The 12,472-nt window shown below is 41.3% G+C and overlaps 1 protein-coding gene across 1 annotated transcript in view; it reads left to right on the top strand.

The window, feature by feature from the left end:
- The window catches only part of LOC144829070 (cytosolic non-specific dipeptidase-like), a 406,044-nt gene that overhangs the window by 323,614 nt on the left and 69,958 nt on the right, over window positions 1–12,472 (top strand). The window contains exon 11 of the mRNA XM_078687833.1: window positions 11,259–11,406. Coding sequence (XP_078543959.1) covers window positions 11,259–11,406 — 148 coding nt within the window. The remainder of the gene's footprint in view (window positions 1–11,258; window positions 11,407–12,472) is intronic.

The raw sequence follows: 12,472 nt of genomic DNA, 5'->3' as shown, positions 1-12,472 counted from the left end.
GATGAATACCTTCAAGTCACTGTTTTAGTGAAATTTGATACATTCTGAGAACAGCAAAAATAAACCATTTAAGATGTATAATTAATTCTGTTCTGTTTGCATTTATGATGTACATGTAGAACTGTGTAGGAGGCATGGAAAAGGTGAGACTTCTGTAAGTGTCAAAGTTGTTGCATACAGTGCTCATATTCTACGTAGTCTTTTATATTTCATTACTTTCACTGTTTCTGACTGATCTAAAAAATTTTTTTTAAAAAGAACAGTAAGTATAAGGGAAGGAAACAGACAGTTATGTTAAAAGAAACACAGCTATAGGGAATAAACTAGGGATACTGTTACCCGCAATCCTCTGCTGATGATGTCACTGAGCATGTCATGAATGATGTAATATGTGACATCATCAGCAGTGGATTACGGGTAATAGTATCTCTAGTTTACTCCCCTATAGCTGTCTTTCTTTTAACATAACTGTCTGTTTCCTTCCCTTATACTTACTGTTCTTTTAAAAAAAAAAAAAAATTTGGTTCGCTTCCGGTTCGCGTACCGGGGAGCGAACTGGGAAGCGAACTAAGAGAAATAGAGGTTGGCACAGTTGCAAATATTGTACCAATTTTTTAATAACGGGGAGGTAGTTCTGAAAATAACTTTTTTTTAAATTGTTTTTGTTGTTTTATATTTTTTTTATTATTTTTCTGAACATTTTTTTACTTTTTTTGAATTTTTCTGAACAGTTTTATATTTTTTTTGGTTTTTTTTCGGAGGGGGCAACGAAAACGATTCATTGTAAAGGGCTCAACAGGAGCAAGAAAACAAAAAAAAAGAATTTATTGTTTGGGGAGTTTCGGACAAACATGAGCATGATTGTCAATAGCTCTGTTGATCAGAGTGATGCTACTTTCTCCGTAGCAAATGAATCCACTGCAATGTACGCAGACTTGTTTTACTTCACGAAATCTCGTTTGTATATTTGGCACCATCTCCCTGCCCTCTGGTCCCGTTACTTCCGGTACAATAGATCTTCTGGCCATAATAGGGAGATTATCTAGGTCGTCCTGTTCTTCTTCTTCCTCTTCTTGCTGAATTATAACTTTAGCAGGTGGTCCACTCTTCCTTGGATGTGGTGGAGGTGGTGGGGAAGCACCAGCTGAAGCTAGTAAAGAAGCCATTGCTCACTGGTAACAAAGGGTCTTTCTCTCACAATGATGAAAGTCAGAGTGAGGAAAGAAGGAGGGATTTTCACCATTTGGGAAAAAAAATAGTTCTCAACCAATGAAAAGTGTTCATTTTAGATCATATGACCTAGTCTTACATCATTAGGAAACCGAAAGTGAAATGAACCAATGAAAAGTGTTATTACCAAGTCACATGACCTGCTGTGTTTTCGTTACGCGCTTTGCAGGGCCTCCCGGTTTGCTTCCAGAAACCTGTGCTTTGCGACTCGGTAAGCGTACGAGTTCGCTAACGTAGCACGTCATATGACGTATCACGCGACAACGCGAAACGTCATGCGGACGGGAGGCGTCACGATGTTGTTTTCTAACGCGGCAGTTGCGGTAAAGAAACGTTTACCGGCTCGCGGTCTATTTCGCGGCATCAAGGTCAGCTAACGGGAAGCTTCCCGATTCGCGAAGCGGGAACGAAGAAAAAAAAATATTAAAAAAAAAAAGTTATTAATAAACATATAAAATATATTTTTGGATTTAAAGAAGAATACATTTTACAGCTACAGATATTAGCTGTTAAAAAACCAATGAAATTCACTGAAAAAACCATAGGTTATAGACCATATATAGTTAGGAATTAGCATTTACGAAACCTTGAAAATTCACTGAAAAAACCATAGGTTATAGACCATATATAGTTAGGAATTAGCATTTAAAAAACCTTATTTTACTCACACAAAACCATTGAAATTCCATATATAGTTAGTTGCACTAACTATATATCGCGCACCCGCAATCCACTGCTGATCATGTCACATATTACATCATTCATGACATGGTCAGTGACATCACTGATGACATCACTGATGACATCACTGATGACATCTCAAATGACATCACTGATGACATCACTGATGACATCTCAAATGACATCACTGATGACATCTCAAATGACATCACTGATGACATCACTGATAACATCTCAAATGACATCACTGATAACATCTTAAATGACATCACTGATGACATCTCATTTGACATCAATGGTCACATCACTGATGATATCATTCATGTGACAATACAATGCATCTCCTCACACTTTAATATAACCTCTGTTACACCCAGTGTTAAATACAGAATATATATTTTTAAACAATTGACACACCAATACTAGTTACTACATACGCACTCACTGATTCCTACGTCTACACACACATTCACTCATTCACCCATACAATCATTCATACATACAATAACTCATCTTTACAACACTATCATATGCACTCATACACCCTATACAGACACTCACACTCTGCCACTCATCCTTGGAGTTACTCACACACCTAGTCAGTCCTGTAAAGAATCAATCACACTTCCATTTTCTAATCTATACAGTTAAACATAGAGTACCTTACATTTTCAAACATATTCTAACACATACTTACTCTCTTATAAATCATTGATACAAGAACACATTGATCTGCACAGAGTCACACATCTCCCAGCCAGCCACACACACACTCAGTCTCCCATACAAATACTTGGACAATCAATCAATAACCCATATAGTTACTCATATAGCTACTGATCAACACATGCAGCAGTTTACAGAATACCAGACATAATGATGCACAAATTAAGACAGTTTAGTCACTAACCTATGCATTCAGTGAGACACATTTAATCACTCACTCATACAGTCAGTCACGCACCTACTAAAACCTTCATTCAGACACTTATACATCCACTCATTCAGTTGTGATGTGATGTCATCAGTGATGTCATTTGAGATGTCATCAGTGATGTCATCAGTGATGTCATTTGAGATGTCATCAGTGATGTCATCAGTGATGTCACTGACCATGTCATGAATGATGTAATATGTGACATGATCAGCAGTGGATTGCGGGTGCGCGATATATAGTTAGTGCAACTAACTATATATGGAATTTCAATGGTTTTGTGTGAGTAAAATAAGGTTTTTTAAATGCTAATTCCTAACTATATATGGTCTATAACCTATGGTTTTTTCAGTGAATTTTCAAGGTTTTGTAAATGCTAATTCCTAACTATATATGGTCTATAACCTATGGTTTTTTCAGTGAATATATATATATACACACACACACACACACATACCTGATCGTTTCTGAAATAACATTTTTAGACTTGTTTAAGTGAACATTTTACTTATCTGTAAAAATCAATATCTCGAAAAGTATTTACTTGATAAAGAAGTTCTCTGTGTTGAAATTTATATAAAAATACGTGTTCTGTTTCTAAATTGGTCTCGGGTTTATTCTTGAGTGTGTCTCATTTACTGCCTCAGTGAGTAAAACAAATGCTTAGAACTACCCTCTGATAAGCCCAAACTGCTAGCCCACAGTACCACAAAAGAGAGCATTTCGGTTTGTTACTTGTGCCTCTGTAAACCAATAAGGGTTGCCATGTACTCTCTACACAGCGTACCTCATTTTGGTACACTATATAGAAAGCCAGCTTGCTACACTTAATATATCCCACTTCTGTCTCTTTCCCATGCCTTGGATAGACACCTGTTTCTCAAAGGGCCTACTGGTTATGTGCCTCCAAACCAAAGATGACTTACACCAATTTTTTCATAAGTCTTTGCTTGAATTTAGTTTATTTTAAGCTGAATAAAAGCTACTGCAGCCTATTGAAAGCTTGTTTTTCTGGAAGAGAGTTATCCAACCCCAGTTCAAGACAGAAGAGATCCACTCCCCTAGGATAAATGTAATGATTTTCTCCTTCACAACACAAACAAACATATCGATGTGCCCCCTTAAGCACTACCTTCAAGGCTTAGCAATTCAGTTTAAGAATGGTCCATACATTGCAACCTAGTGCAACACTGGTTGAAGAAACATCAAAAGTGTGTATCTCTCTTTATTTGCTGTATTTTTAATATGATGGTTTATACCCTCTGATATGTTTTCGTGGGACAATCTGTTCAGCACTCATTGGGAACTCCTTGTAAATTGATACTTGTATAGCGCACTACTAAATTTGAATTCTTCCGTGGAAATCAAGCCCTCTCTGCGCCATTTGTGTAACAACTTGAGGAGAGTCTCTTTAGCTTTAACATACTCCTCGTAGCAATTGACATCCTGTAATTGTATACTTCTTTAGTATAGTCCTTTTTTGGCCAGATGACCACATTGCCACCCTTATCCAATGTTTTAATCACTATTTCTGTGTTGTTGCTTAATTTTTTCATAAGGGTGGTGTAATCTGCTTGCTGCCGCTGGTACTTTTTTTTAATGTTGCCCCTGGTGGACCTATACAATTGTTTGATCTCATTAATCACACAGTCGTGGAACGTGTCTATCGCATCCTTTGTCATCAGTGGGACAAAACTTGATTTGCTTTTGAACGGAGTTATCCCTGCTCCTTTTTGTAATTTATTTATTTTACTTAATCTGGCTTGTGTACTTAGACTCACATCCGGAACAGATCTAGGTCGTGGAGAGTTAAGAGAGTGGAGACATCCCCGACGTTACTTCTACTCCTCCCACTCCGTTGGCTGCAGGAGGGCGAGTATCAGACTCAATACTTTCTTTCAATTTTTTTATGGAAAAGAATTTCTTAAGTTTTAACTTTCTTATGAAACAAAAAACGTCTATGCGCGTGGCCGCATGGTTAAAGGGTTGTTTAGGGCAGAAATTCAAGCCTATAGATAACAGTTGTTGCTCTGCTTTAGTTAACGTTATCTCAGATAGGTTGATGACAGAATTATCCATTATTGCCGTTTCCTCTGCCATGCTGATTTCGGCTTCTTTTTTTGCTGTTGCTTTTTTGGTACACTTTCTTCTTCTTTCTCGTCTTTTTTTCTTTCTACGATTTTTGTTGGATTTTTTTGTCTCGGTCTCAGTGTTTGGAGTCTTTCCTCCACTAAAAAATCAAACTCCTCTTCCAAATTCAAGATAGTTGCTGAATGTGTAGGAGTCTTGATGGATTCACTGGTGAGGGATACCAAATCTAGACTGGATAAATCATCATTGGTATTATTTGTTGATGTAGTTGTTACTTCAGGAGTTACTTTTTTGGTGCCCTTTGCACTATACTGTTGGCGTTTGACTGCGCTATATATTTGCGCGCGAAGGTAAAGATTTGGCCATTGTCATAATCTGCCTGATCACGTGCGAACTTGTGCACCTTTCTGATCTTAATCCTATCTTCGTGTTTTTTCAATCTTTCCGCCATAGTGTCTTTTAATTTTTTGGTAGCATCCGTCTCTTCAAACTTATCTATTTCGATATTCAATCTCTAAGTTTCTTTTAAGACCTCCACCCGATCAATTGCATCATATTTGATCAATATATGGACCAAATTCATTGATGCTGACAGATTACTTTGTCCCCACTCCTTCAACATTAACGGATTGGGTTTGTCGAAACTTGGTGCCAGAAGAATACGCAGGCCTCTCGGCACTCTCCCCACATCCGCATATTTCGTTAATGAGTAATGCTCCCACCACTTCGTGATTTCGAGTCTTTTGTTTTTCTCTAACTCTTTATATAGGGTTTTCACATTTGTGTCTTCTTTCGCTTCATTATTACTCGGAACATTATTGGCACCCGGTATTGTAGCCGGTATATTCCCAAATAGCTCCTCTGCCTCCACCTCTTGTGCATGGACAGCTTCTGCCGACATGCTGTTGCAAACCCGCATGCTTCAGTAAGTAGCGCTGCTTCTTCCCTGGCAGCTACACCCTTAACTCTGCCGATCACAAACCTCCCCACCTTCGCTATGCCACAGACTCACCACGTAGGGGGTACTCCAATCCTCCTACCCGGGTGTCGCTCGTTTCCTCGCAAGCGATCGGTCAGAGTCTTCTGGCTGCGAAAGGGGGTGTCCACCAAGATTCCAACGAGGATACAGACAAAATGGCGGTTTGAAGGTGAACGCCAACTTCTGGAGAGGGGGTCCGTTATATATATATATATATAAAATGTCGATTTCTTATGTGTGTCCGAATGGGATATGTAAAAGAAATTACAACATTAGAATGTTGGGAACTCCGTTGAAGACAATGGAGTGCTTCCTGCTTCAAAATGCTGGTAATAGTCAGGCGTTCCAACATTCCAAAGTTTGTCGTTCACAGTTGTTGCTGTGAACAAAAGCCTCATGGAGTCTGAGAGAATTTAAATACCTTTGGGCTCAATGAAGCCTTTTTTTATTTGTTAGAACATTATGCACTCTTGTAGCGGAATGTTCTAGTAGCCGTATAACCCAGCTGGGCTATACGTGCCATTAAAGGCCCGCTCCCTTGTTAAAGGTACTCACCTTCGGCTTGGGCTTTAACACTGGTGCAGGCCTTTAATGGCCAATATAGCCGGCTATGGTGGGTTATAAGACTATAGTAGGACATTAGAATGTTGAGCTCTCCATTAAACACACTGGAAGGGTGTCAGAGCCAATATTGGTTGGTATAGGTCTAGAGCTCCAACCGTCCAATGTTTGGCTTTCTATTTTTTACTGTTAAATTCAGAACATTCTACCCTCAGTGGAAGGAATATTTAATTGCCTTATAGCCTTTCTGCCTCGATCTATATCAGTTGTTAAAGGCCCTCATCTCGTTATAGGCCCTTGCTTCAAGCTCAGGCCTATAACTCCTGTCCAGGGACTTTAACAACTGATATAGCCCTCAGCAAAGGACCATAAGACTATATTAGAGCATTGGAATGTTGGGAGCGCCACTAAAAATAATGGAGTGCTCCGGGCTTCTAATGGCAGGTAGAAGTCCAGAGCTTCAACTTTCCAATGTTTGTCATTCACAGCTGTTGCTGTAAACAAACTCCTCACGGAGCCCAAGGGGATTCGGCCCTCTAATGCTAGTAATCTCCTGGCTGTACTATGGAAATTAAACCCTTGCGGGCCTCCCAAGATCAAAGCTGGCCCCCTTAGGGTCTCCTTTAACTCAGATGCTAGGCTAATTACCAGATTCAAATGCTACAACCCTATCACACCAGATATGAGATCTCTAAACTGTCTCCCTCTCGAGGCAAGAATTCAACAAAAAATTGCCTACATGACACACAAAGCCTTATACTTCAACATCCTGAGGTACATTGCACAAAAACAGGAGCTATCTGGTGGAGCTAGATCCTCAAAAGCACTTCATACTTACTATTGGAGCCACAGAAATTTAAGAAGTAGAAAACTTACAATCAGGCCTTCTCTGGCACTGCCCCAAGAATATGGAATTCCCTACCTTTTAGAATCAGAGTTAATCCTTCACAGGGGTCTTTAAAAAAACAAGTGAAATTGTTATTAATGAACAAAAAACTGCTCTTGGGCACTGGACCTCTACTCATAGACTACAACAATTCACACTGACTATGCTTACGATTTGTCGCTCAGCACCATAGCTTGTTATGTTTCTTTATGTGGGACTAGAGGGAGTTCTTCACTCGGCCCTCGTACCACTACTTCATGTACTTTTATTTTGACTTTTATTATTGCTTATCACTGTCTGCTTTGCTTGTTTTCTCTCACCCTGTTCGTGTGTAAAGTGCTCTGATACCTTTGTAGGTCATGTTTGCGCTATGTAAAACTTGATATAAATAAATAAATAAAAATGTTCTAACATTCTTATAGCCTCCATAGCTGGGCCATACCGCCATTGAAGTCCCGCTCTCATGTTAAAGTCCATTGTCTTCGGCTTGGGCCTTTACCGCTCCAGCGGGCCTTTAGTGGCCGGTATAGCCACTACGGGCTGGCTATAGGGCTATATTGTATTATCTTGTAACACTGCTCCTATATTGACTGTAGGAAAGTGGAATATTATGTGGAATTAAGTGGAAAATAATGTCCTATGGTTGGATAACCTAACCATGCAATATTATCACAATGTCTCAAAGACGATCCTTGGATTCACAACTATAAATCGTTAGCTAAGTTCAGGTAGTGTGGCAAAGAGCAGTCAGACTTTGCTTGGGAAACATAAGTTAAGCATTTTACAGTACCATTATGGTTCATAATTAATTGAGCCAACTCAAAAGAAATTCAACACTAATTTATAAAAATAGCACTTATTTTTATGTAAACTTAGACACCAAAACAAACTTTTTAGCATACATATAAACAGTTATGAATTTTCAAAGCAATGGAAAATAAGTGCACTAAGCTGTCATTTAACATCACAGTCACTGGTAATAACTACTAGTAATAGTAGGCCAATTAGGGGGTCGAGTTACAGTCTACACTCACAGAATAGAGGTGGTGGGGGTCCTAGGGTCAGGACCCAACAGTCATTTGCATTTTACCTGGCTCGTGGAGCCCGGTGCAGTGGTTGTCCTGGCTGTCAGTGGTACAAAAATGGGACCCGTGGTAAAGTTGCTGTTCCTACTGAGATGGTGCTGCCAGAAAGGGGATTCAAATGCAAAAGAGAGGGGTCATTGCCGACATTGGTTATAGATGTTGTGCAATGCCCTCTTCATGCAGAATTCTGTTAAGGGGTCTGTTATCGGACTGGTTATCGACATACTTTGGTAGCGATAAAAGTAACGAAAATACATTTTCACATCTGGAGGGTCACGGGAGTGCAGCAGCAGCTTGAAATGTTGATGAAAGCCAGACTACAATTCCGAGAATTCACTACACTATTTAACTTTGGGTAATCCCTTAGAGGGCCCGATGGCCAGTGATTTTTTTTTAATTCTGAGCATCATTGTACCTGCACATTGCAGGGGACAGGTCCCACCTGTCCAGGGGAGTCTAGGGTGCTCCTGGCTTCTACCGAAGTCCATCTGCCAGAAAGTGATGAGTTTTGGCCAAGGACAACAGTTGATCACCCAGTTCCAAGCCGTGCTGCCAAAGGTCCAGGGTAGCCTTCCATATGTTTGTGCAAAGTCTCGTTGTCAGTGAAAACGGTCTTTCCGGGGCCCTTCTTTAAAGTAAGTCGATCAGAACTAAGGTTCAAGTATCAGGGGGTCTCTTAAATCCTGGATTTAGGGGAGTTAGGGCTATGGGAGCTAGTAGCAAATAAGCAGCCAGTCCCTTACATCTAATCCTGCCCTGAGGTGACCACATCCGGTGGTGCAGGTCACCTTTACTATCCAGAGTCCACTATTTCTGCCCTCCTATAGATGGCAGAAATCAACTTTAGGTCTATAGATCAGGCTGCTCACAGTGGAGGTGTGGCCAGCCTTCCTAGAGATGTGCACCTCCTTCAGACCTGACTTACTGCCTGCTTGGGAAGGACAGCCCAGATGTATATCGGAGGTAGTGCAGCCTTTGAAACTCACTGCTCTGATGTCTCACTTTACTAGCCCACTTGGGAGGAGGGAGATGTGACCTTCTTCCTGCCCAAGCTTTTCTTCTGACTCCTGGGAGGGCTCACACTGCCTGGCAGGAGGTCAGAAGCCTGTTTTGGTGGCAGCAGGGACCGCAAAACCAGGGCCTTCCAGCTAGGGTAACCAGATGGGCAACCACTAGGTAGCAACCTGGGTGCAAGCCTACCTTCCCTTGACTCCAAATTTGAGTCAGGGTAGAGAAGGCATGTTATTTGACACCAAACTTAACATATGTAGGTGGTACCATAATGGAGCTAGTAACCCATGTCTGCCTGGCTGCCAGTCCCATGTTATCTTATGGGCCACCTATCACATATAGTGTACTTGAATGGTAAAGTCACTATAGAGACAAATATCTACTCTCTTAATATACTGCGCCCGGCCTCCTGGGCACGAGACCTTCTCTAGGGGTGACTGACATATATATTTAAAAGCAGTGCTGTTACCCTGTCACACATGGCGAGGACAAAGTCAAAATTAAGCAGGGAACACTGTTTCTGCTGTCTGCAATGGCAGGTCTGCTGGCATCTGTTTACCTGGGTCACTCCTGGGGGCACAAACAGTGCCGAAGGCCCTGAGTAACCCCTTACCACCCATGCCCTGAGTACCACAGTACCACTTCAGTGGCAGCTGGCATCAACAGGGGGGGGGTGCAAGCTTAAATAAACTTAACATATATTTAAAATAAAGTTATCTAATGACAGGACCTCCTGCTCCAGACCTCATGCTCTGAGAGCGGCACCCTGATTGGATGAAGCGACCTCACTCCGAGCTCCAGAGCGCCCTGTTGGCCTACACTGCCTCTCACCCATCTGTCTTAAGACAGCTGGGTGAGAGGTTTCAAAGTGCGCATGTCTGGCTGGCCATCTCAAGACGGTCGGCCAAAGGGACATGCACACTTTGAAAAGTGCAAATACTGCCCACCCTCCTGCCCCACCACCATCCTGATGCTCAGTTCAGGACGGGAGGATGAAAAATAAAATGGTAATGAATCACTCTTTTATTTTTCATCTCAGGGCTTAGGGGGATTTTTAGGTGAGGCAACCCTCCACCGCTCAAACACAGGAGCAGGCCCTGTTCCAACTATCAGGAACGTATAAGGGAGGTTGGTCTCTGTTGATGGGGGTTGCCAATTACACATCACTGTTAGGGAGAGAGCACTGGGACTGGAGCCTGGTAGGCAGGCTTCAGTGCACTGTCAGAGTATAAAACCAGCATCCAGCAGTCCAAATGGGGGCAAAAATGGGGGGACATCTGCAAAAAGTCTGTTTTTCTTACACTGCCTTTGCCTGTCAAGCATTCTCTCTCTCTGCTCATCTCTTTCTATCTCTTCTCTTGTTGCTTCTCTCTTTCTCTCTATTCTCTCTCTGCTTCACTCTTTCTCTCTATCTCTCTTTCTCTCCGACCTCTCTTTCTCCACCGTTCTCTCTCTATCTGTATTGCTCTCTTTCTGTTTATCTTCCTGTGCACTTATTACAGTGTCAGCATCCCCTGTGTTGTAACAGTCAGGGCTCAAACAACAAATGTCCATAATGTCACTAGAAAACAAAACCCCCGATTAACTACTGTATTACACCATAGTGTAGTTTTTTAATTTCAGGATTCTCATGTTTCAAGGAAAATCCTAAATAGTATTTCACTGATGTTTTTCTAGAAATAAATACACATTAATTGTTGTTCATAACCTGCAATAAGATACATTTTCATGAGTAGACAACTTTGTTTAATGGGAAATATGTCTTGCAAAGTGTAATCTCTGTCCTTTGACTATCTGCAGCTTACGGAGTGGATGCGGACATGGTCAGAGTTGGAGGAACCGTTCCAATCGCTAGAACCTTTCAAGATCTGACTGGGAAGCCTGTGATGCTATTAGGCATTGGAGGGGCTGATGATGCTCTCCATGGCCAAAATGAGAAAATCAGCAGGTATGGGCCACTTAGCATGCCTCCGTTTCTCATCAGCAGGTTTATCTAGATCAGTTGTGAAAAAATTAGATTGTTATTTTATGTTTAGCAGCCTTTTTAATAGTGCCTTAATCCATTAACTGAACAATGGATTGTGGGAGCTGTACTGAAAACAATGCAGTGGTTATTTTTAATGTTGAAAATGTTACACTCTTTGAGTGGAATGTTCTAATAGCCTCATAGCCCTTTTGCCTTAGGCTATACCGGCTGCTAAATCCCATTATTTACCCAAGCCAACTTGGGTTCAAGACCTTTAACCACCGGTGTAGCCCTTGGCAGTGGGCAGTAAGGCTATAATATGACTTTTTAGCGCAATCACCTATGCAGCTGTTATCCCTGTCATTTTGTCTTTTTTCACCTGCTGACTTCACTGTCTTGTTAGGGGCATGACTATGTATGGTACCCATAATATAGCATGACCATTCAAACAGCAGATTTGGTGCTCTCTGGAACACATTTTGATGTACCCTGAGATAGGGAGATCCTCCATTGATCCCCCCACCCTGCAGTGCCACAGAGGTAACTCCTCCTAACTCCATGTTAGTAGGCCTACTGGCCTTTGTAATTCTAGTAGCCTGGGGCTGAAGGAGTGCTATTCATGATAGTTTTTTGAGTGCTTAAAATGTTTGCAAACATTCCGTGCATCTGTTTTTCACTAGTGATTGTGAACATCAGAACATGTATACACATGAGAGACTTACTTTTGTTGCATCTTTTTGGGAGTTTCTCTTAGCTGATTGGGAATTACTATGTTTGTGAGAATTGTAGATGCAAGATGTAGTATAGATGTTGCCCACAGAGAACAATAAGGGCAGTCAAACTCTATTTTTTCTTCTTGCTCACCATTGTTTCCAGAAACTGTTTGGAGAGAATACACATGCTTTTCAGCTAGAATAGACCCCTAGAGAGTCAACATGGCCAGCTGCTTGTAGGCAGTGGCTACCACAGTGCATCTGGAAAGAAATGAAAGTGTGTCCTTCCCTTTTACGTTGGAAGAGCATTGTGACTTGGAGGATGCATTCCACGC

This window comes from Lissotriton helveticus, chromosome 4_1 (genome assembly GCF_964261635.1).
Source record: "Lissotriton helveticus chromosome 4_1, aLisHel1.1, whole genome shotgun sequence".
Lineage (NCBI taxonomy): Eukaryota > Metazoa > Chordata > Amphibia > Caudata > Salamandridae > Lissotriton > Lissotriton helveticus.
This window is presented reverse-complemented; position numbering and strand designations above follow the sequence as displayed.